Below are 27,975 nucleotides of genomic sequence, written 5' to 3' on the forward strand. Positions count from 1 at the left end.
TCTATTTAAAAAAACACAGTAGCGAAGATGACGTCGATTACATTTGTTTGTTTTTTTGCACAGCTGGATGTTGCACTCATAAAAAAATAATAGTTTGCATTGGCCAAAACTGATTAGCTGAAATCACACCGATGTGATGGTCAACAGAGAATTTTGCTTGGTCTTAAAGCCTTTTTTAAAAGGTTATTTTTACTATTTATGATGGTGTAGCAGTCAAAATAGGACAAATGAGCTCATGTATGGGACAAATTCTGGACCTTTGTCATTGAACCACGCAAACACCCCCCCTCCCCCGGCTATAGGCCTGTATTTATACTTTAGTTATTTCATACATCAAAGTGCAACATAACCAGATCTTACTGCTGGCTGGACTACATGACGTCCCATATTTTGGAGGACATTTTTCTAAAGGTAATCATCATAGACACCATCGTAGACATCGTCATAGACATCTTCGACACCATCTGCAAATATAGAAACAAATCTGTCAAAGTCCTTAAGTTGTAGACTGATTTGAACAAATGGTAATTTAAACAGAAGAGTTACCATTAGCATGAAAAGTTTGGTTCAATCCAGCTGAGTGAGCTTTATCCTACAACAAAAAATATTTAGATGATATCAAGATAGATATTGATAAACAAATAAGCCTTTATATCATACAGTAAACAAGCAATATAAGCACATACTTGCATCCAAACATATTACTTACAGGGGCCGTAGGGGCATGATAGGATGGAGGCGGTGGGACTCTTGCTGGAACGGGAAAGGTGGTCTCATAGGTTTGCATGCTAGCACTGCGATTTAATTTCAACATGGCTGCTCTGGCATGAATGGGGATTGGTGGGAGAGGACCCTTTCTTTGGGCGAGAGACATTGACTCTTCGTTAACACCGGAGAGCGTCTGTGGCAAGTCACATATTAGGCCGGACATTGTGCTGAAAACTGTGGCTTTGCTCTCTGAAGCGAGGGGGTGAGGAATTCTGGATGCACTTCTAAGAGAAAGCCTGCGACAGCGATTAAACCCGTATTGAAAAACCACACAAATAATCTGAACACAATAAAAAAATGTTTTGCTTCCCACCTCTTCTGCACTTCACATCCTCTAAAAATATTGTCAAGCTTGTCTTTACATTCAGAGATACCCCCCACACTGTATCTGCGTACCAGCAAAGCAGGAGAAGCTGGAGAAGAGAGAAACCGCAGGTGTCACGACTGTTCATAATTTAATGTGATGTATGAGAAGTGCTCGGAGTCTGTCAGACCTTTGTTTTCGTTGATCTGCTTCTGTACTGCTGTGTAGAATTGCTTGGCTTCATCTTCGTCTGCGAAGTTTAGTCCTATCTGACACTCCTGCATGCACACACATTATGGGGAGGACTTGAATTCAGTTTCTTTTCTATTGTTGAGCTAATTATGCAGTTTGAGGCCTATAACTGTAGAAACTAAATGTACTTCAGCATGTGGATGTGGTCAAGAAGTCAAAAGTGAGTTAACTAATTTTAAATCTGGGATGGGTTTTGGTGCCAGAAGGACTGATCTATTTCAGAAACTGCTGATCTACTGGAATTTTCATACACAACCAGCTTTAGGGTTTACAGAAAAAGAGAAAATATCCAGTAAGCAAAAGGTTGCGTGGGTGAAAAAGCCTAGCTGATGACCACCTCGAATCTCAAACAGGTTTCTTGAAGATGACGGTGAGTTCACTAAACTCAAATAGGCTCCACAATCTTCAGGGGCCGGTTGCACCAGCAGTGTGTAAGTTAAAACGCAGCCTAGTTGTGGCTTAAAGTGGCTTAAAGTTTTAACTTAAACACTACTAAATATGTTTGTGTTGCACCACTGAATATAATTTAAATGTAACTCTATATTCCAACTAAATATTTACGGCAGCCTCCCCTCATGTACACTGTAAACCCTAATGTTGTCTTTACCTAAACAATTAAGTAAAGTTGACTGAACATAACTTAAAATTTTGCATTTTGGTCCTATCACTTAAAAATATGAGTTAATTGAACTTATGTACCATGAAAATGCATAAACTTAAGATTTCAAGTGTAGTGAGCTCAAAATCATAATTAATCCTTTAAAAAAAATAGGTCATTTTCACAAATGTAGTCTTGACTGTAAAATTCTAATATGTGCAACTTTTTAAGTGCAAGGTCTTATTTAAATTAGAAAACAATTCACAAGCTTTGGAGACGTAACATAAATTTCGCTTTTGAAAAATAGGTCATCTAACAGCCAACATGGCTGTGTTCAAAATGACATCAATGTTTTCAAAGTGCACAGCGAAGGGAACGCAATTGTAAACATGAATATCGCTAAACTCAACTGTAAAACTACTTTGAAAGCAAATTACACCTAAGAGTGATGACTTTAATGCTTTATTTTTAAAAATAATTCCAAGTTTAAATGTTAAAATGTTCTAACCGAATAGGGCATAGGGGGGATAACCGGGAATAGAACACAGTCAGGAACTATGTTTCTAACTACAGCTCCAGAGGTGTAGTTGCAAGCATACAAGTTGGCAAAGCAGTTTGGGAAGATTCACATCATGGATGCACAGCCGAGAAATCTTCAGTAGCTGTGTGGTACTATCATGTTACTATGGACTCAAATCTGTGCAGGAATTTGTCCAGCGACTTGTTTACTGTACGCTGTGAAGAATTAAGGCAGTTCTGATGGAGAAATGAGATGCAACCCAATGCACATAGTAAAGTAGCCATTGAGTGTATATTATATTCTCCAAAGCAGAAAGTTTTCATAAATCACTTCGCATTTTTAATTCTCATTAAACGAATAGTTCAACCAAATATGGAAATTTCCCCATAATTTACTAACCCTCAAGCCATCCTCAGTGTATATGACTTTTTTCCATCAGATGAATATGGTCTGAGTAGTTTTGCATTTTATCCTGACTCTTCCACATTGTATGGGAAGAAGCCCTTTTTTGCAGCTTTCAGAGGTGCATAAATCCATTGTAAAATGGATTGTGTTTACACAATATTTATGTTTACAAAAATATTTCACATTTTTAAATTCTAAACTTAAATCACTGACTCTGAATGCACAGTGTCGACAACTTCTTGGCTGACCTTTGAATTGATGTTTGACACATGATGACACAATGATGAGGAAGATGTGTTCTGGTGCCAAAATCTTCTCTTACAGTGAAATCCTTTAACACTGCTTGTTTTCCATTTTCAGTTAGTTTCTGGTATTTAGCAGCCTGATCTCATGAGGAAACGTAACATTTTTTAACGTTTTACCAGTTTAGTGGCTAATTTGTACAAGTTCAGTCGTATGAAAATGTATGATTTTAAAAAGGAGGCATGGCACCCAATCCCACCCCTAAACCCAACCGTCATTGGTGGATAAGCAAATCCTACTAAATTGTATGAATTAGATTGTACGAATTCATACAAATTAGCCAGTAAATAAGCAAGTTACAAATTTCCGTGAGGTTGTGTTGGTATTTAGTTATCCTCATTCATCTATTCCCATCAGAGCTTTCACTATGAATGCATAGTGAAAGTCATGTCATACATTGAGTCAGAAGTCAGCCAAGCAGTTGTCAAGAGTCAGTAATTTAAGTTTAGAATTATTTTTCTTATATTAAACATATTTTATGATTGTATATTTTTTTATTTTGTTTTTTCAAAAGATAAAAATACAGAACATCAAAACTAAGCAACAAACTAACTGAAGTAAAACACACACAGTATATAAAACAAAATAAATAAGTAAAATAAAAATAAATAAATAAAAAAGGATACAGTATAAACCAGTGAAAAAAAACTATTTTGTCAAATCAAATCATGTGGTATTATTTTAATAAAATTCAAAAATGGATTCCAAATCTTTTTAAATAATTCACCCTTTCCTCTCAAAGAGTATGTGATCTTCTCCAATGGTATACAGTTGCAAACCTCCGAGATCCACAGTCCAGTCGGTACATCACTGTCTGTTTTCCATTTCAAAGCAATGCATTTTTTAGCTATTGTCAGCAACATTTCAGTAAGTTTAATAGCATAATTATGCTGGAGATTAGAATTCGTATAACTGCCCAATAAACATATCTCTGGATCCAATGGAAAATCAATTCCATGAATCTGTGATATGATATTGCACACTTGTACCCACAACACTTTCACTTTAGGGCACAGCCATGTAGAATGCAAAAAATGTACCTTCTTCTATACCACATCTGAAGCAGAGGGGAGAAATACTGTTTTTAAACTTGTGTAAGCTGGATGGAGTATAATAAAGTTGGTGTAAGAAATTAAACTGGATTAGTCTAAATCTAGAGTTCAAAGTTGAGGTAACCCCATCTCTACATAGCTGACTCCACAGATCATTTTCTAGTGTTATTCCCAAATCCTGTCCCCATCTAGTTTTGGACTTATCAGGGTCAGTCAAAGGATGTCTTAGCATCAAAGCATCATATGTTCTTGAAATTGTTGTATGTAACGGTTTATATATTTAACACATTTATCCAATGACCATCCATTGCACTCTTAGAAGCTTCAAAAAAGGGCCACTACCCAACATCATCTTATAGCATGAAAGAGCCAGGATAAACTGTAAAACTGCTCAGACTGGGTTTATCTGACAGAAGAAAGTTGAATATACTGAGGATTGCTTGACAGTAGGTAAATGATGGGCTAAGTTTCATTTTTGGGTGAACTAATTAGATATTTGTAAAACTTGATTGGCCTCAAAGTAGAAAAAACATCCACACATATAATCATGGATGCATATATACATGTATACTGTTAAATATATTTTAGAATTAGACACCAGAGTTGAGTTGAAGCAATGGATTTGTCACTCACATCACCAGGGAATGTGTGGAAATAAGGACTGGCCTCTGAGTACTTAAACGGTGTAAACAGCTCCTGTTCCCACTGCATCTTCACCTTCTGAAGAAAGATACAGAAATACAGTGATCACATTTCAGGCACCAGAAACCTTCCAAAGGAGCTGCTGAAACAGATATACACTCCCATCATTGAATCAGTCATCTGCACGTCAATAACTGTCTGGTTTAGCTCAGCTACCAAATCTGACCTCTGAAGACTATGTTGGATAGTTCAGACTGGTGAGCGAAGCACTTGTACAACTCTCCCTTACCCTCCAAGAACTGTACTTATTCAGAGTGAGCAGAAGGGCTGCCAAAATCACTCTGGACCCCTCACACCCAGCACACTGCCTCTTTGAACTTTTACCTTCTGGTCGACGCTACAGAGCACTGTGCACCAGAACAGCCCGACACAGAAACAGTTCCTTCCCTCAGGCAATCAATCTCATGAACACCTTATGACAGTCATTGTGAGACAACTATCACCATTTTTTATACACATATACACTTATTTATTTAACAACATACTTAACATGCCAATTTGCACATAACAGCTGCACATATAACGTTGTAATATACCTGGACATACACATGTCAATTTGTATATTTACATTCCCCATTTACTTTTATTTTTAAAATATATTTATTATCTGTTTTTTGTCCTGTCTCTGTCATTTTGTTGCACTGTAGAAGCTCTGCCACCAAAACAAATTCCTCGTATGTGTGAACACCTGGCAATGAAGCTCTTTCTGATTTGGATTCTGATACAGTTTGCATCCACAAATGAAATGGGATAAAAATGAGGAACCATTGTGAAAATGGAGATAAGAAAAGAGCCATTGAAGACTTTGTATAAGCAATTTTTGAAAAAAAAAAGTGTAGTGTTAGTATTAGTGTAGAATGAATGAATGAATGAATTACGATATAAATTAAGTCTGCAGAGCAGAATTAGATAATCCATTTGGTGTCTAAATCAAATTAAATTTCATTTGTTTATACACCGAAAGCCTATTAAATGTAGAAACTGTTATTTCAAAATAAATAACATATATTCTGACCTGTCCCTATTAAAATATTTAAAAGAATAAATGATCTCACACTTTACTTTTTATATTTCAAGTGTTTAAAAGCATCAAACCAAACCAAGAATAGTGGTGAGTTATAAAGATTCAACATGTCTAAACAATTTAACACTTTTTAAATAGAGGCTTTTAATGTCCTTAAATGATTCAGTGAATGACAAATCTTTTTTTTTTGTTGCTATATTCAATTAAATTAACTTTTATTTCTATATCCCTTTAAAACAAAGCAGCTTAACATAGAATTTCTAGTAAATTGAAATTTAAATTGTGTCAGTCCAGTTTTCAGAGTTGAAGTTTAGTTCAGTTTAGTTCAGTGTGGTTTAAATTTCACTGCTGAAAGTCCAAACATTGAAGAGCAAATGCATCAATGCGCAGCTCCACAAGTCTCAAACTATTGTTGCACTGAAACACACTTTAATGAGTGTCTCCTGTAAAAGATGTCTGATAGGTGAGACAATTGATTCTCCATGTAGATCTGTAGCCTCACCTTATTAAGACAGTAGAGTCTCATGAATGTTGATTGGATTGTTTTATCTTGCACCAGACATAGGACTCCAAAGCTGTGACTTTTCCACTCTTTTTTCTGTGGAGGGGCTGCCATTACCAGCTGGACAATACCGCATGCTAAAACCTGTATAAAAACATACATATGATAATACATGTGTGTTTATGTACAATATCACATGCTAAAACTTGTACAAAAACATACATATGTAAATACATTTGTCTATGTATGTGCATGTGTCATCATTTCCAATCATATCCATATACATACTGAATAGGACGATCCTTTTTTATTTCTTTAATTCTTATATACAGTTGAAGTCAGAATTATTAGCCCCCCTGTTTATTTTTTCCCCAATCTCTGTTTAACAGAGATTTTTCAACACATTTCTAAACATAATAGTTTTAATAACTCATTTCTAATAACTGATATATTTTATATTTGCCATGATGACAGTAAATAATATTTGACTAGATATTTTTTAAGACACTTCTATACAGCTTAAAGGGACATTTAAAGGCTTAACAAGGTTAATTAGGTTAACTAGGCAGGTTTGGGTAATTAGGCAAGTTGTTGTATAATGATGGTTTGTTCTGTAGACTACTGAAAAAAAAATCTAGCTTAAAGGGGCTAATAATTTTGACCTTAAAACGGTTTTTAAAAAAAATGTAAAACTGCTTTTATTCTAGCTGAAATAAAACAAATAAAACTTTCTCCAGAAGAAAAAATATTATCAGACATACTGTGAAAATTTCCTTGCTCTGTTAAACATCATTTGGGAAATATTTAAAAAAGAAAAAAGAATTCAAAGGGGGGCTAATAATTCTGACTTCAAATGTATATATATATTTCACACATAATTACTTCTTCAACCACAAATACAGCTCCATTTGTAGTGTAGTTTTTAGTCTGCACAAATATGCAGTTTTGTCTGAAATACGATGTTTGCATAAGTTTGCATAATTGAAAAAATTCCACATGGCTCTCCTGACTTGTGAATCATTAAAATAACCACTGTGTGTTCTTCCTACAAACCAGATAAACCAGATCAAGTTATATATTTTAAGGACAGAATAATCTAATGATTATTTAACGAGAGGTCCAGATAAAGTCAAATGCAAGAAAAAATGGCATTAAACAAATGTACCACTGTGTTGACTATCAAGAATGAGAAGTTTTATACTCAGAGACTCCCTAGAAAACATACAGTACACATATAAACATAATTAGATAGGACGTAGAGCTAAAAGTGTGTCTGAATTTCCTCTGAAGGTTAAATCATTATTTATTATTTACATTAACAGTTATTACATTACATTAACAATAGTGCAATAACATAATTTCAGTACATTCTAAAGCTTGTTTTAGAAATAAAGTATTTAGATCTTGTAATGTATAATGAAAGATCTAAGCAAAATTGGGATGAGGTATGAATAAAAAGTGAACTCACACTACATTCGTGACTTAGTAAATTGAAGAGAAGGCCGTTCTCACGAGTCGACAGGAGCGGACTCAAAATCCGTGACATCTTCTCGTCCTCTTTTTGACTTCTGTTTTGTCATTTCACAGGCGACGTGATCTATATCATCAAACAAATCACTCGGCTTTCTACTTCCTAATGCAAATACCCCAGTACCAGAAATAACAACACAGCTCTGTTCACTGAACAAACATTAAAAAATGCACAAAGAACTTATTTTTTAATATTTGTACATGATTTACATTTGAACATGGTTAATTTAGTCAATTTTCTGTAAGATAAAAGAATGCTGAGTGTCAAAAACAATTATATAACTATAAATAGCAGAATATGGGGTATTTCAGCATTGTGTGTCACCCTCTGATGGTAAAAAATTCAAACAATCAGTACATTTACATGGACACCAATTATCCGATTTTAATATTAAGACAATACTCTGATTACAAGTCTACCATGTAAACAGCGATTTTTGATTAATTTAATCCGGTTAAGGTCATGATCAAACAAAACAGATGTGGTACAGACATGTAAACACCTTAATCAAACCATTACTGTCATGTTGGACTTTTCGCCGCATTTTGCAACAGGATATTTCATACACATATGGCTATTCTCTGCACCAATCGAGTCAGTAAAGGACCACAGACACACTGCGAAATGCAGAGGTTTTTTTCTCCCAATCGGCATGCGGTATCAATTTCCATTAAAGCAACACTCTTCCAGCAGTACTTAATTCATACTCGCATCCAATACCTCAGTTTGTCATGGGGGCATGAATAAAATGTTCCTGAATGAAAGTGAAACAGTCGAACTGCAGTAAAACCGAAATGTTTTAAATAAAACACCTGAAATTACATGAAACTCCTGAGGAAATGTAAACTAGGCATGGGCTGTTATAAGTTTCTGATGGTTTGATAACCTTGGATAAAAATACCACGGTATCACGGTATTGTGATTACTGCTCTAAAATACGTTTTTTTATACGTTTTTTAAAATACGTTTTTTTAATGTCTGGGTAAAATAAAACAAAAAAATGACTTTTTCCCTTTTGAACTCAATTTATTTTATTTTAAGAAACATTTATAATATTTGGAGCAGTAAACATGTCAGGGTAAATATTTAAAATAAATCATTGACTTCTGCGCTATTCATTCGTTTCAAAAACATGGATTTCTTTACAACACATAAAAAAATATTTAAAAAAACCTTACATATACCTTGGGAATAGTATAACAGAACATTTTAGTGGTATTAAAACCTTGACTTTTCCAAATTGCGGTAAACCTTTAATCCGGTTATCGTCCCATGCCTAATGTGGACAGCATGGTGACACAATGACGTTAATCAAATTATGTGTTATAACATGTAAAACAGGATCATGAAAGGAACATTCAAAAAGCAACTCATGTAAACACATTAATCATATTATTGTCTTATTCAGATTAGGGCAAATAATTAGATTACTGATGTCCATGTAAACATAGTTAGTCACTGTTACATTTTATATAGACAGTGGTTCAAAAATGTCCTAGAGGTTGTAGATCTTGCGAGCTTCTATATCTCCAGAGGTTGAATATCCTAAATGGTTCACAGGCCAGTGTCCGGGACTTGGCACAACAGTGCGTTCAATACGCTGAAATAAAACCATTGCAGGAGAGCTTGTCTTTACAGGCAGAAACAAACGCACATGATCTTCCTTTCCAGGCCAGAAGGCATTTGGATCTGCCCATCCAATTGACTGCTTCTTCCTACAAGATATACAATATATATTGTTTATTAATAATATTAATATATATCTTTATTTATATATATATTATTAGGTACAGGTCAGAAAAGAGTAATGATCCTGTTTAAAAATGATTGTACATTTTGCGCAGAAAAAATAAATAAATTAAAAGTCATCTTTGACCTAATCAGTACATTTTTCCTAATAGAGAGACTTACGTGTCTCTGTGGCGCTTGTGTGCTCCTTCTTGAACTTGATATGTTTGGGGTTTCCTGATTAAGGTCAGGCCTTGTTCTCGTTCACTACAGCCTAAGTGAGCATTCCCCTCCAATTTAGAGCTGCTATAGAGGTTCAGGTCACTAGGGTGCAGCAGGACTTACAGAAAGAGACAATGTCAGCTTGCATTTGTGTTCTGCAGTCTTAAATATGGCCCCTGTATTTGTGCTGTAGTGTATACTGTACTGTATATTACCCCTCTGTAGAGTGGTCTGGCTCACATTAAGCCCCTGTCGTTGGCATTGCTCCAGTGATTTCAGATATTCACTAAAGCAAAGTCTTCTGAAATGATCCACTTCTCTGCCCATAAAGCTGCTCACTGCAGAACGGGAAGAGGTCAGACCTCTGCGCATGATTGCTAACACCTCCACATCCTGCAGGCCCTCCTAGATACATAAACATCTACAGTAGTGATCGTTGAATCTTAAATCAATTGGAATAATTTGATACTGTTAGTAATATTTATTGATTATAAAATGAATTGTTTCTTTGTTCATGAATAAATAAAAGGAAACAGGGCACATTTAAATATATGCGAAAAAACAGCTATATTATACATTTATTGTTCTGAAAACTGAAAATCCCTTTTCATCTTTGACTCAAGTCCAGTTGATGGCAAAATTATTAGCCCTCATGTGACATTTAAATTCTTTTTCTACTATTTACCAAGTGTTAATTGATGGACAGAAGATTTTCAACACAATTTTAAACATAATAGTTTTAATAACTAATTTCTTTGCCACGATGACAGAACTTAATATTTCACTAGTTGCTTTGTAGCTAATAAGAATAAAATAATTTCTGAAGGTGGCTAATAATATTACCCTTGTGAAAAAATGTAAAATAAATAAATAAATAATAATATAAACCCAGTCAAACTAAAAGATATAAGAGAAATATAATAGAAAAACTGATACTGTAAAAATCACATTTGGGAAATATTTAAAAAATAATTACTATTTCTCAGGACTAATATTTTTTCCTACAGTTGCCTCTTTACTTGTATTTACATGGTACTAGCATGTGCATTGTACATGGTATGAAAATAAATACTATGTTCAAATATCACGGTAATTTACTTATTATTGGTATATTTTTGATAAAAATGTATTTTGCAATCATATTTTTAACAATAATGGCTTGCAATAATAGTGTTTTTGTGATGCTCTACCTGGTCATTTCTCTCTTCTCCATGAGTTTTAGGATGAAGTCCTAATGAAATCTCTTGCTCGTTGTCTGCATTTCAATAACATAAAACACAATACCCTTATGATGTTACACACGGAAAGAAATACACGTTTACAATCACATCTTGCACTTGGAGCAATTCTTGCCAGTCCATTTCACCTCTGACCAAAACATACCAGGGTTTGAATTCAGTTCTTCTCTTTCCTGATGCTTTCTGCTCCAGGTATGAATAGCAGCCGCCAGGTCCTCCACAGTCACTGAGTCTCCATCCTTACTATTTAAAGCGGACATCAGCACATTCATTCGCTCAGGTGGGATCAAGAAGCCTTCCTACAAACAAACCAGAACAAACACATTAGTTGTTTTTATACACTATTAATATGAAGACCCAAAAACTAAATCTGTAAATGCACACACCTTCTTGAACCGAGTAAACAGATCTGCTTGCTTTAATTTACCAGTTCCATTCCAATCCAAGAGTTTAGAGAAACTACAGGCTTCACGCAAGCGCAGAAAACACTTCACTTGTTCAACGTCACGCTGAAGTGTGTGATCGGACTGGAAAAGAGAAATATGAATGGATCAAATATAGATTTAAAAAAGTTTGTTTAATGTAGTTTTTTGAAATTAGTTTGGTTTAAGGTATGATACTCCAAGCAAAATGCAATAAATCAAGTTTTGTCAGTTTTGAAATATTGTTTTTTCAGTCTAATGATAAGAGAACATACAAAATACACATCCAAAATAAACCATTTATACAATTATATATGTTATATTTTTAAAAACTCTGAAAATGCATGAGAATCCCAAAATCTCCTCTGTAAAATCTACTGACAGGCTGTCGAAAAACAAAACAAAAACGTTCAGCCTGTCTTAATCCCATTTTCAGATTTATTTTGTCTAGAATGCAAATTAGCGCATTGTTCATGAAAACATAAACAAGTGTGTTTGTAATTTCTAATGTAATCAATAAACTGCGAAAGTTTTATTATTATTATTCTATTGACCTGCAATGCCTGAAATTAATAATGTTTCTCTATTGCAACTGAATTCATAATTTATACACTTTTCTTGAGCCACAATTCAATGGTAGTTTTTCAGCTAATGATTAACTTTTGGTCAATGCTTAATGTGATTATTTTAAATTCATACAGGGTCCTTTTACAGCATCGATGTTCCAATGTAATTACGATACATTCAGTTAAATAGACTTAAGCCTTCATTTAGTTGTTCGAGCGTAAAACAAGGTGAAAGACCGCTAGCACCGCCAGGATTCAATGCAGTGCTTCTTGTCCGGTCTGAGACCCACTTTAAATCGTAGATCTAAGACATAGAAGATCACAGATTTTTTTTAAAAAAAAATCAGACCTTAACCGACAGACCTAAACAATTTTATAATGGAAAGACAGTTCACCGGAAGCGATGAGGCTGGCTGGCTGAAATAAAAAGTCCGTGTACATACACCCCATTCAATCTAAGTTTGCGCTAACAATAAGATATGTTCCTACATTGGCATCATTTTGTGGTGGTGTAAAAATGCTTGCTTCTGGGGGGAAAGATGCTGAAATCAGCTTAGCTCTTCTGTCTCGTTCCGTGATGTGAACCTCCAGGTCGGAAAGTATCGGTTTATTTTTGAGCCATTTGCGTAGATTTCCCATCCCGTCCAGCGCCCGTCTGAAGGCTCTCCTGTCGCTGATCCAGTCCGGGTGTTCGGCGGGTTTGTCTTCAGGGAAGCGGGTGTAAAATAACTGAGCAGCAGCAGCGCCCCTGTGGCCTGATGCAGGTACTGCAGGTCGAGCGTCATGGCATGTTGGTTGTGGATGAGTTGCGGGAAAGATGCTCCTTTTATCCATAATATGCTTCCTAAAGGCACTACTGCTGCATTTTTGCTGTCCCAACAATCCACATGCCTTCTGAAATCGGTACGTTTCTGTCAAATCACGCTTTTTAAATCGCCTGAATTTCTCTTCCAGCGTCGGGTCACCAAGTAAACACTCCATGCCCATTGCAGGACTTTTAGCCATTGTTAAAAAAATTTTAATCTCCAAATATCTAAATATCCTAATGAAATAAACAATATTGTATTAAATTATTTTTAGTAAATGCCACCTACATGCTTTGTATGGCCTAAGTGTAGCTGTGGAAAGTGTTAAGCAGGATCTGCAGTAGTCTATGGGTGGCAAGTTTACATTTGTATCCATGACAGCCATTCAAAGGCCAAACCTGTTCTTTTCACTCAAGACATTAAGTCATATGAAAGTCAAACACATAAAAAAAGCTATTGCAAAACTAAAAAAAAATATCTGATGTTCTATCAGAATATCAGCATTTACAGTAATAAGACACTCATCAGTTTGCCTATTTATCTCAAATAGTTTATTTAAATCAGTTCACTAAAATAACATTTCAGAGCCAACAATCATAGATATATACACTAGATATCGTATACGGACCCTGAGCATGCATCAATGGTGCCACCACATTTGTACAGTACTCCCAGGACAAAAGTCTTTCAACTGCACTAGTCAAGACTAAAGGCAATGTGAAGATGCTGGATTTTAGCGCTGTGTACAGGTGTAGTAACGAGCAAGCAAAAAAACAAAACAAAGGCAGAACATTTCATAGGTAACATTTAGTTTTTTTACGTTTTTGTATGTTACGAACTTTTGAGTATTGATAATAATACAGGCTCTTACTGCACTAACCATGAGGCAAAGTAGCACCAACTTGCATCAAATACTAGGCGTATGCTAGTTTTGTTGAATAAAATCAGCAAACAATGTAAATTAAATATGACAACAAGATGCTGCGGTGCTAGAAACTTTTGTTATTGTCATCTAAGTGAACGAGTCGTTCATAACGGAGATTCATTCACAAACGAATCGCTCTGATAGCATTAGAAGTGAAAGCAGGAGAGGACGTGTTCCGAGACACGGATTAGATCAAATTTAACAGGGAGGGAGGATAATACATTTCCAGGCACACAAACATACGCTCTTAATTGTCAATGACCGTGTGGTCACTTGTCCATCGATGCAAAATTATAATTTTCATAATTAAAAATATTTGCATACTACGGAGCTATATGTATATATGTGTATATATCTCTGTCTCTGGATGTCCAGTCCTCCACTGCAACCTGGTCCCACATTCATTTCAAAGGAGCGCTTCCCTGTACTAAAATGGCGGCTCTATTGACACATTCCTTCCAATAGACAGCAACAGCGTAGGCGACATCTAATGTAAATATCTATGGCCAACAATTATGGGTTTATTGTTTCCATTTATGACACCAGGAAGACATACAGTGGCGTGCAAAAGTATTCATACTGCTGTTCATAAATGCTCTCTATCTAATCTGACTCAGCTTGAACTGTTTTGCAAGGAAGAATGAGCAAAGATTTCAGTCTCTAGATGTGCAAAGCTGGTAGAGACATACCCCAAAAAACAAAAGGTGGTTCCACAAAGTATTGACTCGGGGTCTGAATACTTTTGCACACTGACGTTTTCAGTTTTTTAAAGTCATGTATAATTTTCTTTCTACACAATTGTATGCCACTTTTTGTTGGTCTTTCACATAACATTCTAATAAATTGTTGTCATAATGTGAGAAAATCGGGAAAAGTTCAAGGGGTATGAATAATTTTGCAAGGCACTGTGCCATAAAAAAAGCTATAATCCATTATTACAGGATAATCTTGAACACTGATGTATTTGAGTAGAATGTTAGATACAGTCTAAATAAGAATTTCATTAACCACCTTTTTTAGATTTAATAGAAGAGTACTTGTGCTTCTGTAACTGATTTGTTAGTGTGTGTGTGTGTGTGTGTGTGTGTGTGTGTGTGTGTGTGTGTCTGTGAATAAGGTTAAAATTGTTTCTTGTAATTCTGTTCTACTTCAGTGTGTATAGATCAGTTTATCCCTGCAGTGCTCGGTCCAGGATGTGTTCTTCCTCTACTGGAAAAGGCATCGTGACTATCAGCTGTTGCTGGTCCTCCATGGTGCGCTGAATTGTCTCATAAGCATTAGCATTGCCTGACCAGCATCTCCTTGCCACCTAGTGATATACACATCAGCATTTATAAGAGTATAACTATACACACTATGCACACAGAAAGATATAAAGAGACTCACCCCGTTAGAGACATCCCAGTTCAACATTGTTCTAGCTCTTCGCTCTGCCTCTTCAGATCCATCCAGAACCAGTCCAAAACCACCATTTATCACCTCTCCCCTGAAGATATCATTTATTGATATATTTATTGATGCATTTTCATTCTTCAATTATTTTTTTAAACAATCAGTAACACTTCTAATCCAGTGATTTATAATAAATTTTCATTAATGACCATATCAGATCTCTCCTCACCATCCAACTCCGCCTCCGTTGTGCAAAGACACCCACGTGGCACCACGGAAAGCATCACCAACAAAGTTCTGCACTGCCATGTCTATTACAAATGCACAGGCATAAATGGTTTTGTTAGAATCTTCGGGAAGCAGCACTGTGTGGTCATATATTTAGCATAATGACAGCTGTAACAGAAAGAAAGAAATACTTTTTGGTCGTTCATGGTTTTTTTAAAATCTAAATGTAAATAAAAAAACTCCTCTTTTCTTTATATCTGTATACATTAGAAGGATAGGGTCATACATTTTTTCCTAATTATTCATTCATTCATTCATTTTTCTTTGGCCTAGTCTCTGATTTATAAGAGGTCGCCACAGCGGAATGAACCATCAACTATTCCAGCATATGTTTTACGCAGCATATGCCGTTTTAGCCACAACCCAGTACTGGGATACACCCATACACTCATGCAAAGAACATCAAAGAACACACTAGCTCCACACTGAAATGCCAACTGACCCAGCCAGGACTCGAACCAGCGACCTTCTTGCTGTGAGGCGACAGTGCTAACCACTGAGCCACCATGCCACCTTTTCCCTAATTATATAAATTTTACTCAACCAAAATTGGGATTGTTTTTCTGGCTGTTTGCAGTATTTCCTGAATTATGATGTGATAAAAAGCGATATTCAAAAATTCCTCTGTATAAACCTTTGAAAAATAGGAAACAGGAACCTAGTCATTTATGCAAATTAGTGAATATTTATTAATGACCTTAATTGCATATTTAAATTTTTTTTAGAAAACTTGTAAAACAAAAAAAGTAATCTATCAACTTTGAAAAAGTATGGTGAACTACTATTAGTTACATTCAACCGCAAATTACTCGATTTAACTACAATAAACCATTCTGGAATGATACAAAACCCCTTGTAATGTTTATTTTGAACATTAGCCATTATTGGGTGTAGGGAGTGTGAGTTCTATAGAGTCAATCTAGGGCCAAATATACTTGTAAAATAATTTTGCAAACAAAAAATAAAGTATTGAGCAAAAAATAAATAAAAATGCAAATCTCCAAAAATCGCAAAGCGAAAATTTATCTTTGAGAAATAAAAATTAAACTTGCTGATAAAAATAAAGAACTGCACAGGGAAAATTCAGTTTTGAGAAATAAAAATGAAATTTGCAAACAAAAAAGAACTGCAAAAAGTAGATTATTTGCAATTCAAAAAAACTATATTTGCAAAACATTTTTTATAGCATTGCCTTTACAAAACCCGTCCAGTCGATTGCAATGCTCATTTTGATTTGCTTTTTAGTCAACCGTGAGTTTGCAATGCTGTTTTCAGTTTGCACTTCACGTTTCTGTGTGTTTCACTTTGGCCCTGATTTGAAAAGGTGGTGGAGTCAAGGGACCTTACTGTGCTGTAAGACCAACTCTGTGATTTTGTGTCTCCAGGTAATGACATCACTTAAATGGTTCAAAGTTTCCTTGACTCCGCCCACCTTGTCAAATCAGGGCCACAAAGTGAAACATGCAGAAATGTGAAGTGCAAAGTGAAAACATCATCGCAAGCTTACGGTTGGATATATGCAATTTTTTTGCACTGGATGATTTTTATTTGCAGTTCTTTTTTTGTTTGCAAATTTGTTTTTTATTTCTTAAAACTTTTTTTCGCTTTGCGATTTTTGAAGATTTGCATTTATTTATTTATTTTTTGCTCAATACTTTATTTTTATTTGCAAAACTTTCTTTTAAGGGCGTCACAGTGGTGCAGTGAATAGCACGATCGCATCACAGCAAGAAGGTCACTGGTTTAAGCCCCGGCTGGATCAGTTTGCATTTCTGTGTGGAGTTCGCATGTTCTCCCTGTGCTGGCGTGGGTTTCCTCCGGGTGCTCTGGTTTCCTCCACAGTCCAAAGACATGCACTATACTGTAGGTGAATTGAATAAGCTAAATTGGCAGTAGTGTATGTGTGTGAATGATAGTGTATGGGTGTTTCCTAGTGATAGGTTGCAGCTGGAAGGGCATCCGCTGCGTAAAACATATGCTAGATAAGTTGGAGGTTCATTCCGCTGTGATGACCCCTGATTAATAAAGGGATTAAGCCGAAAAGAAAATGAATGAATGAACCACCTTTCTTTTATTTTGCAAGTGTATAGATTGACTCCATAGAGTTGACATCTCTAGTATGCGTGTGTATCTGTCAGTACCTGCGCAGAAAGCAGATCCATCATAAACATTGGAGGTCTCTCTGAAGGGGCTGTCGGTCCCGCTGACATCATGGTGGTCTCGGCTGATCACCACTGGAGCCTGAGTGCGTACACAAGACAGAGGCACAAGATATGATGCATAGTGCATATTAATGACCATAATTAAACGAGTGCTGCAGTGTGTAGACTTCAGGAGCTTTACCGAGACTCTGCCCTCAGCTATGGCTCGGTTTATTGCTAAGGCGATGGATACTCTTCCTCTCTGGTCTGAATAGAGAATTCGAGCCTGTGAACCCACAACCTAAACACAAACAACAAATAAAGCAGAAATTGCAAAACTGAACAGGCAAAACATTTTACATTTTATAAAGTCTTTAATCTTAACGACATGTTAAACGTTAAATTGAATACATCTTTAAAGTCATAGTACCCCAAAAAAGGCTGCTGTATTTCACGTCATCTCATGGCAGTGTTTTTATACTATCATGACTAATGTAAAAAGTATTTGTAGATATTTATTTCAGCTTTACTGTTTGTACATTCCAGGTAGACAAAATGTGTCACATTGCCTCATAGTGATCGACATCTTGAGATTAACTGGCCAATTAAATAATACTTGCCTTAAATCAGTAACAGCAAGTATGTGCTTTTGTGTTATATCTACACACCACTAAGCATAAGTATAAATTCAGTACAAATGTGAGCCATACCATCTTGTGCTTCCCAGCTTCGCGGATCCAGCGGATGTTGTCACTGTATTGCTGTCGGACTCGTTCAGTAACTGTGGAGCTGATGTCTTCTAGCACAGCGGTGGCGATTGCATCCGTCTCCACCAGGTCAGCAGGGTCACCAGAGGTACAGACCCACCGAAATGGCCCAAAACCCAGCGAAAAAATATCTCTAAAGACACGAGCAAAGATGAAAGTTTGTGTGTGTGTGTGTGTGTGTGTGTGTGTGTGTGTGTGAGTATGTTTGTGGATGATCACTTACCCCATTATGTGCTGGACATATGAGGGATATTTAAACTCAGTTGCCCCTCCTCCTTTCTTCTGTACATCCGCACCTTAAAGAGACAGCAGAAGACTTTTACCGATATCTATGTGTAGTTTGATGGTATAGAGTCTTATTACAATGCTTTTAGGAACACTTCTTATTACTGGCTAATAATGGCATTTATGGTCAAATATAATAGTATTATTGCCGTTATAATGTACCTTGGAAGTTAGCTATAATTTTCAAACCTATTCTTCATTTTACCATACAAAAAACGTTTAATAATGTGGTTCCTAGTTATTTGGTGAACTATTTTCAAATGGTGAGGCATATACAAGTGCAGTCATGTGGAACAAATTGCCAAAATTGGTCAAGGAAATAAAGGACTTAAGGAGGATCAAAAAAGTGATCAAAATGTGCGTTTGATGAGGATAGTTAGTTTGCATGGTGGATGATGATGTGCTATTTTATATGTTATTTTATTGTGAATAAATTTGTTCCTGTTTTAAAATGTGGAGGTACTGTTTGTTTTATGCATTAACTGTATTTTGCAGCCATACTTTATTTTTTTAACAGCTAGGTCCACAATGGAAACAAGCCCAGGACTTTATTGTGTTTTTATCCTCGACAGTTTTATTTCAAAATGTATGGGATACTTGTATTTTTGTACAGTTTGTCTAAAATCTGTCAAATAAAAGTTCAATTCAAATTCAATTCAATTCCAACTCCTCCTTATTACTTCTAACTATAGTCTATTCTTGTCATTAAATAATAAAATACAGTATTTATTGCTTGTTTTTTATTCATTTGAAAAGCATGGGATACATTAAGTGGGATAATAATCAGGTTGATGATCTTTATCTTAGACCATCTTAGATACTTACAGAAAGGTTGCCAGATCTGGTGCATAACAAATAAGCAAATCTTCCAAATTGCTGTTCAATACTAATCACAGTGGAAACTGCATTTAGTTGGGTTCGACCAAGTTAAACTTCACATTCTGGGGATTTTCTTCAGCTGAAATCATGTTTATTTTCCCTTGGTTGAACCAGCAGACAGAAAAATGTACCAACAGTGCAAAAGAAGCTTAATTCCACAAGAAAATAACATACTTGGCAACACTGCACTTCAGAGCAGTGGCAAGGCTACACAAAGGCTTGCTCAAATATTTGCTCTATTTCTTTGTTACATGTGTTGGGAAAAAGGAAAATATTTTTTCTCTTTTTCTTTTCATTAAACAATTATTTGTATTGGTCATTTATAGGTCATATATTAACTGAAGTTTTTTGAGGCAGATAGTGTTAATATTGTTTAATTATATGTTGTCATACTATATATCCTTTACTGTAAATGTACTTTGATTTCAGAGGAATACTGAAATCCAATCTATTTAGCCTCGCCATTGCTTCAAAATGATACCTAATCACCCCAGCAGGCACACAATGTCATAAGACATTAATATTAGGTTAGATTTAGGTCATGACATCAGGTGATCAAAATTCAAAGTCTAGCCAACGTCTAAGGACAGCATTATTTTGACATCCAATAACGACGCTAAATGACGTTGATTTTAGGTTGTGTTGCAAAGTGACCAAAATCAACGTCGAGCCAACGTCTTAAGCCAACGTCATATTGACGTCAAATACTGACACTTATTCATCAGGTATGCAAACCAAAATCTAACATCTGATAGACGTCACAGTGGTAACGTCCACACAACGGCAAGCTGTGACATCAGATGTTGATATTTGGTTGATTTTAGGTTGGACATTGACGTTGGTCTAATGTTGGGTTCTGATGTCAACTCGATTTTCATTTCCAAACAAAATGCAATGTCCCCACGACATTGGGGTGCAATATCAATCTGGCATAATGTTGATGTCCTATATCATAACAACAGGCTGACTTTTCACTTGCCTGCTCTCTGGGCCTCTAAGAGAAAAGCATTGCCGTAATCCCAAAAGAACATTCCTGCATCAGACAAATTATTGATGGCTGCAACATGCCTGCGAAGACTAAAGAAAGAAGGTGCATATTATGTAATCTGAAACAACTTTCAGCAACCAAATCAAGCTGTTTTGAAGAGTACCTCTCATGTACTAAAGTTTTGAAGCGCTGCGGGTCTGTGTTCATGAGCTGACTGGCTTGTCTGAAAGTAAGCTGCACTGGGTAATATCCTCCACTGAATGGATTGTGAAGTGAAGTCTGATCAGATCCCAAATCGACTAGCAACTCTCCTGTCTTCTTAAACTCCTGGTACAGGCACTCCCTGAAACAAACTGCACTTATATTTCACTGGAAAAGAAATACAGATAAAATATGAAGTGCACAACCTACCAGAGATCCACAATGTTTCCATGGTAACCTAAACTCAATGCCGTCCCTGCCTTTTTGGCCTCCCTGTAAGATTACGAATGAGAAGTTATGTCTTTATACCTTCATTATCTTTTCTGTACATGCTACTGTACCTGATGCGTTGGATGCAATGGCTCAAGTCACTCGTGACCTCCATCAGCCAACCCTGCTCATGCCTTTTCTTTAGAGGAGCTTCATCAACCTGTAGAGGCCAGATATATTGATGATTTTATTTGCACGTAAATGGGAAGAATCCAAACTCATTTTGAAGTAAATCGAGTCCCTTTGCTATATGGCTGTGTACAATAATTGCTCTAAGTTGTCTTATAAGTTAAATTCTTTCAAGTAAAGCATAGCATGTTCACATCATTTCTGTATTTTCATAATTTTCAGTATTTTATTCTAGTTTTAATGGAAATTACTAGCTGAAGGGACATATTTTATTTCAAATGCACATGAAAAATAAAATATAATCCTTCAGTTTTGCAAGAGCCATAATTTGATTTAATATAATTTATTAATAGTGCTCAAATTCATGTACAGTTTTCACATGGTTATATGTTTAGTTGTGTACATTTGTTGAGTTCATCCCTACTCTTTTGTTTGTAATGGTTTGCTCTGCCCTTATTGGACTGTTTCAAGCTGTATTAGAAACAGGAAAGTTAAAGACAGAAAGACAGAGGTTATTGTTATGCTGTTTGAAAATCCAGTAAGCATCTTTAAATGGAAAGAACCCGAGTCAATTTATTGTATGACTGATTTTTACAATTCTGATAGTACAAGATTAACGTAAGATAAGATTCTGTCGGTATGATAATCTTGAAAAAAAAATGTCATGGTTTCACGGTATTATATCACTGCTCTAAAATACGTTCTTTTTTTAAAGTCTGGGTAAAAAATTTTTTCCCCAATTGAACACAATATAATTTTTTAAAGAAACATTTAACATTTTTTGGATCAGTAGCTGTTGATGTGGATGGTCCTTTTCAGCTGGAGATACTTTGACCTAAAAACTAAATAAAATAGTTGTAAAAAACACGTACATAAAAAAAAGTACATATACTGTAGAAATAGTATAACATAAAGTGTTGGCGGTTTTAAAACCTTGACTTTTCCAAACCACGGTAAACCTTGAAAAGAGTTATTGTCATATGCCTAATCACAACAACAACAATAATAATAGCAATAATATATTATTTCTTTTAAATTTTAACCAAATTTTCACTTGTGCCCACTTTTATTGCCAGGAAAGTATCAAAAACATCCAGGCTCATATTTTAGTCCATTCAGGTATTTTGAAAACTGAAAACAACCATAATTTTATGGGTGTAAAAATGCTGGTTTTAGTCTCCAGTGACTTCCATTTTAAATGTTTGTCTTTATAATGATAGATCGGCTGGAAACAAAACTGCTTGTTCTCGTCATCTTTAAAATAATCTTTTGTGTTCCTCAAAGCATTTTCCCAAAGGAATTTCTCAGTGCTTGATTCTGATCTATTACACAAATGAGCAATAAACCAAATACATCGAAAAATAAACAGTAAGATGTTTAGGTGAGAGTGAGCATTATATTGGGCCATCATCTCTAACCTCAGCAATGACTCCAACACATCCGGAAATGACTGCAGCCTTTGCTTGTGCTCCGCTCATGCCACCCAAACCAGAAGTCACAAACACACGACCTCTCAGATCACTGGAGCCCAAGTATCTCCGACCCGCATTGAGCACCGTCAGCTACACAGGCAGAGGGCATACTCCTTCAGATACTTTTATTTATGTTTCGGAAAGTACAGTACATTTTTTTTTTAAGATTTATTTTTTGGCTATTTTGCCTTTATTAGATAGGACAGTATTTAGGACAGGAAGCGAAGTTGGAGAGAGAGAGGGGGGTAGGTTAGGGAAATGTCCTCGAGCCGGGATTCGAACTCGTGACGCCCTGATGTGCTACTGCACCATATGTCGACGCGCTAACCACTAGGCTATTGCGCCGACAGTACAGTACATTTTTAATAGAGGCTCTTCTTACCATGGTGCCATGGACGATACCCTGAGGGCCAATGTAACAGTAACTTCCAGCGGTCATTTGCCCATACCTGAGAAAACACACAGAGAAACGTGAACATGAGGCTTTATGCAGAATTTACCCAGCTCTAAAATGCTAAATATTAACTATAAAGCATATAGCATAAGGAACGGCAGTATCTGAGTATCGATAATGATGAAGCAAAATTTTCCTCAGCACAAAATCTGCATAGAATGATTTCATATTAGAATGATCTTGGATGCTGAAGACTGGAGTAAGGATGCTGTTAACTGCTTTGACATCAATGGATAAATAAATAAATTTTTAAAGTATATTTAAACATATATATATATATATATACAATATTACTGTATATTTAATATACAGTGCTCAGCATGAATGAGTACACCCCATTTTGAAAATGATTATTTTTGTCTATTTCTCAGTAAGAATATATTATTGGTGTATTTGAGCAAAATGGATTTATTAATCTTAATCTAAGATTTATTGCTTTAAAACAAAAAGATGTAAATGGCTTACAACCACTCCTGGCTTGTTTAGATGAGCATAAACTTTAAATGAAAAAATTTAAATGAAAATAAAACTGAAGCAATTTTATTTATGCACAAAGAAAATTCTCTGTTAAATGTCAATGTGGGGTCTTTGGTCTCACATATTACCCAGTGACCAAGAAATCTCGGTGTTATGTTTGATTAAAACTTCAAAAAATTGACAAACAGATCAGTACTGTCATAAAATCCTGCTGTTACCATCTCAGACAACTGTCTAAAGTCGAGCCTTTTTATCCATGCCTTCATAAACACTCGTCTGGATTACTGTAACTCTCTCTATTATATTATTTCTGTCTTCTCTCTCTCGTCTGCAGCTGGTACAATATGCGGCTGATAGACTACTCTCTGGCACCTGCAAGTATGAGTCAGTACCTCCTATTTTATCTGCACTTCACTGGTTACTCATTAAATAAAGAATTTGTTTTAAAATTGTATTATCTGTATAAAAAGCTATCAACAATCTTGCTCCTCGATACCTTACAGACATGCTCTGTCCATATACCCCCGATCTCAATTTACTCACCGTGTCTACAACACACCTTAAAAAAAAACGAGGTGATCAAGTGTTTGTAGTTGCTGGCCCTAAATTCTGGAACACTCTACCAATTCACATTAGAATTTCCCCCTCCACTTCTGTGTTTAAGTCTGTTTTAAACAACTATTTTCTCTCGCTTTTAATACCGCTTGATCACTGATTTATTGCTATTTGTTAAATGTTTCTTTTATATTCTGCTTTCTGCTCTGTCTAGATTTCTCCTACTGTATGTACAGCACTTTTGTCAAAAGGTTTGGTTTGGATGTTTTAAATGTGCTTTATAAATAAATATTGTATTATACTGTATTGTATCAAACATATTTTAGTCACATCTTTAGGAATGAAAAAAGATAATACATTTAAATTCAAGCAAACAACAACTTCCAACTAAATTTTATACATATTTTTTCTCTTGATTTTTCCTCTTTTTAAATTGTTATTTAATATTTTATGCCTAACATATACATTTGGGTGTACTAATTTTCAAGTTTTACTTTTAAGTGGTTTAGCTCTAGATTTAGCTTAAATACCAACTGATCTAACGTATATGCACAAATATAATATTGTAAAGCATCCTAATAAAAATATTAATTTAAAAGATTGATTTAGTGAGGGGTGTACTCAAATGTGCTGAGCACTGTATTTACTGTTTTTCAGTATTTTTGATTAGATAAATGCTGTTTGGTCAGCCTGAGAAACTGAACCCAAACATCTTAGTATGTAAGCAGATTTAACTAGTTAGACTAGTTTGAATGTTAATATATATCTGTGAAATCTCACATGGTAATGCCCATAGCAAACATCTTCTCATATTCCTCTCGGGAAGAATAGTTTGGAATGACCTAAAAAGTAAAAGAGATGCAGTTATTTTTCGTTTTGGGCAAAAATACTCAGAATAGCCAATGTGTACAGTATCTTACCATGCCATTAGTGATAACACAGCGTGGAGAAGACGGGAGGCTGGGAAAGAGACCCAGCGGATGACCACTGTACATCACAAGGGTCTGCTCTTCGGTCATGGTGCTCAAATAGTGCAAAACCAGCCAGAACTATACATGTACACACAGAAACACAACACACAAACTGCCAAAAGTGTTCTGAACCTCATAACTTTCACTTACTGTATGTATATGTTTACACATACACTCACTGGCCACTCTATTATGTACATCAATTCAACTGCTCATTAATGCAAATTCAGCATCATCCAATCACATGGCAGGATCTCAATGCTTTTAATAATGTAGACCATCTCTAGGATTTACAGAGGATGGTTCGAATAAAGTGTCATGTGTGCGCACACGCACGCACACACACACACAAACACACGTTGGTTTTGGTGGTTTATGAGGACTCTCCACTGATGTAATGTATTTTATACTATAAAAAACGATTATTATGTCACTGTACTTTACACCTTCCTCTAAACTTAACCCTCACAATAAACCTGTTGCAAATTTAGAATTTTGACTCTTTTAAATAAGACTTTTAATCATTTAGAATTACGAGGACACAGGGCATGTTCTCATAAACCCCTAATTCCTAGGTCATACCCATGTCATTATACAAATGTGTGTCCTCGTAAACCACCCAAAACAGCACACACTCAATTACCTGTGCCCAGTTGCTGAACACCTGTCCATTTCCTCCATATGTGACCAGCTCTTGAGGAAACTGAGAACAGAATAAAAAAAAATTTAATTCTGTATTTAACCCACCAATCGTACTGCAACCAGCCCAGTCTGAGCTGGGATTGAATCAGCGATTCTTTGCATGGGAATCGGTTGCTCCACCAAAGAGGCTAAAGACCATGGCCTCTAGTGTCTGTCGCTAGAGCACCTTCAGAGGAGTGAGGTTTAACTGCATAGCTTCACTAGCTGGCCTCTGTTACATGTATATAACTATAAAGTAATAAAATATCATCTTTAGTCCATCTAAAGTAGGGGATCCACTTGCTGATATTGCATTGAACTGGCAGCTATTACATCAAAACATGACACAAAATGTGAAAATGTACCTGTGCGACAGCAGGATCCAGATTGTTCATAATCATAAGCATGATGGAAGCTGCATGTCTGGTTCTGCATGGGTACTGACCAATAGGATATGCTCTGTAACAAACACACTGTCATTGATATATAGAGACTAAGTGAAACAGTTGTCCATGAATGTGTGTTCATGTTGTACCTCATGCGTAGTGCAGGACAGAAGCGGTACATGTAAATGTGTCCATACTGTCTGAGCTCCTGTGCAAACTCTACAGCCAAAGTCGCATGCAGATTGGGAGGAAAGTATCTCAAAGCATTCCTCAAAGCCACCTAGACAGAGTTCAGAAGAGATTAACCCATGATGCAATCAGTTTACAAAATGTTTCGTTCTCTGTCCCTCACTGAGCTTTCTTCCCTTTCTCTTTTCAAAATGTAAACGCTTATCTTCTCTAATGATTGACAGGGCTCACGGTGTAGAAACATTTGAGATTTGTTTTTTGTATGTTGTTAACCATTGCTGATCACAGAGTTAACCTTAAGCATTAAAACATCATTCATTATAAACATTTGTTTGTTTCTTTTAAAGTGTAAATTATCCTGTGGTGCATAGATGAATTTTCATCAGAAATCATTCTGATAGGACTTGATGATCAAGACACATTTATAATTAGTAGTGTTAAATCATTTTTGTCAGTATTTTTACTGTCATTTTTGATCAATTTTCATTCTTGCTGTTTTATTCTTGCTAAAACTGTTGCTACCTTCATTTTTTTTATTTAAATCAAACTAATTATTTATATTCGTAACAAGTTAAACATGATTAACTTGACATCAGATTTTGATCATTATGTTTAAAAGGTCAAATTTGTATCTAAAAGATTTAAACTTCAAATTGAAACCCCACAAAGATAATTTTATTTATCTTTTATAAGTTTTATTTACAAATAATTAATAAATAACTAATCATATGTATGAGAATATGTATATTTTGACCCACCCGTTCTTCGGCTGGAGTGAGGTTTGGAGTACGGACAGGTGCATGAGGAACACTGGGGTCTCGGCCTCGGTTTGGGGGAAGAGGATCAAGGGGCAAGCCGGCACAGATCTCCTTTAGGCTGGACATCACTCCTGTATTCAGCAATTTAAACAATTCAAAACTGCAGATATGAATGTGAAACGTGAGCTGAGTCTTATACTTACACGTTCTCTCTGGATTTTTCTGTTTTCTCATGAAGAGGCTGATGTGGACACTGCCCTGGTAAGCCTCTAAAATCCTCCCCGTCACTCCATTGGACAGTTTACTTGGTTTTCCCTATAGTCTCATCCAATCAGAAATGACAGATGTCTCGGTCAGGTAATGATTGAACAATCCAGGCATGATGTGGCACTCTCCCAAAAGCAGAAACACAAATCTCTACAGCATTTCCTTTAACCTGCATAAATCATTTTACAGAGCTTAATGAATTGAAATCTGTTTGTTCACACACTCAGATCACCAGAATGTTCTTAACACTAATGAATTAAGTGAATGTTTCTATTCACTGAACTAAAATGGTGGGTAGTTTTGATTAGTACAGTGACAAATGTGGATGTATGTATAACTGTCTTATGTTAAAAACATTACAGCTTTTCAAGAATTTGAATATAAGATATAGCTGCAAGGGGCCAAGCAGTCATGAGGCAAAATAAGCAAAGCAGTACAGAGGCCATGAGCAGCAAGCTCTACAGAGAGCATCAGATCAAGTGAAACAATGAGTTCTGTGTAAAAGTTTTCTGAATAAATTTTACTCAAAATATTTTTAAAAATCATGAAAACAATGA

The 27,975-nt window shown here is 35.7% G+C and overlaps 3 protein-coding genes across 3 annotated transcripts; all 3 read right to left on the reverse strand.

The window, feature by feature from the left end:
* Window positions 1–260: 260 nt before the first annotated feature.
* On the reverse strand, window positions 261–7,986 carry si:dkey-197j19.6 (uncharacterized). The gene is made up of 8 exons (XM_056459118.1): window positions 7,899–7,986; window positions 6,431–6,574; window positions 4,836–4,922; window positions 1,263–1,350; window positions 1,082–1,181; window positions 710–1,004; window positions 547–592; window positions 261–464 (listed from the first exon to the last, which is right to left on the reverse strand). Exons 1-8 carry the CDS (start codon window positions 7,974–7,976, stop codon window positions 406–408), a joined length of 897 nt encoding a protein of 298 aa, XP_056315093.1. The 5' UTR covers window positions 7,977–7,986; the 3' UTR covers window positions 261–405.
* Window positions 7,987–9,075: 1,089 nt separating this feature from the next.
* On the reverse strand, window positions 9,076–13,142 carry si:dkey-197j19.5 (uncharacterized). Its single transcript, XM_056460735.1, has 7 exons — window positions 12,627–13,142; window positions 11,536–11,676; window positions 11,295–11,448; window positions 11,102–11,166; window positions 10,127–10,316; window positions 9,873–10,029; window positions 9,076–9,676 (listed from the first exon to the last, which is right to left on the reverse strand). The coding sequence occupies exons 1-7, from the start codon at window positions 13,140–13,142 to the stop codon at window positions 9,457–9,459; spliced, it is 1,443 nt and encodes a 480-aa protein (XP_056316710.1). The 3' UTR covers window positions 9,076–9,456.
* Window positions 13,143–14,215: 1,073 nt separating this feature from the next.
* Window positions 14,216–27,458, reverse strand: uroc1 (urocanate hydratase 1). Its single transcript, XM_056459119.1, has 20 exons — window positions 27,355–27,458; window positions 27,152–27,282; window positions 26,354–26,484; window positions 26,184–26,277; window positions 25,781–25,840; window positions 25,087–25,215; window positions 24,947–25,008; window positions 23,063–23,129; window positions 22,627–22,770; window positions 21,151–21,239; window positions 21,020–21,082; window positions 20,772–20,951; window positions 20,600–20,697; window positions 18,680–18,752; window positions 18,400–18,589; window positions 17,892–17,990; window positions 17,690–17,789; window positions 15,490–15,571; window positions 15,255–15,354; window positions 14,216–15,177 (listed from the first exon to the last, which is right to left on the reverse strand). The coding sequence occupies exons 2-20, from the start codon at window positions 27,275–27,277 to the stop codon at window positions 15,037–15,039; spliced, it is 2,028 nt and encodes a 675-aa protein (XP_056315094.1). The 5' UTR covers window positions 27,278–27,282; window positions 27,355–27,458; the 3' UTR covers window positions 14,216–15,036.
* Between the last annotated feature and the right edge of the window lie 517 nt (window positions 27,459–27,975).

The sequence above is a fragment of the Danio aesculapii genome, chromosome 6 (assembly GCF_903798145.1).
Source record: "Danio aesculapii chromosome 6, fDanAes4.1, whole genome shotgun sequence".
Taxonomy (NCBI): Eukaryota; Metazoa; Chordata; class Actinopteri; order Cypriniformes; family Danionidae; genus Danio; species Danio aesculapii.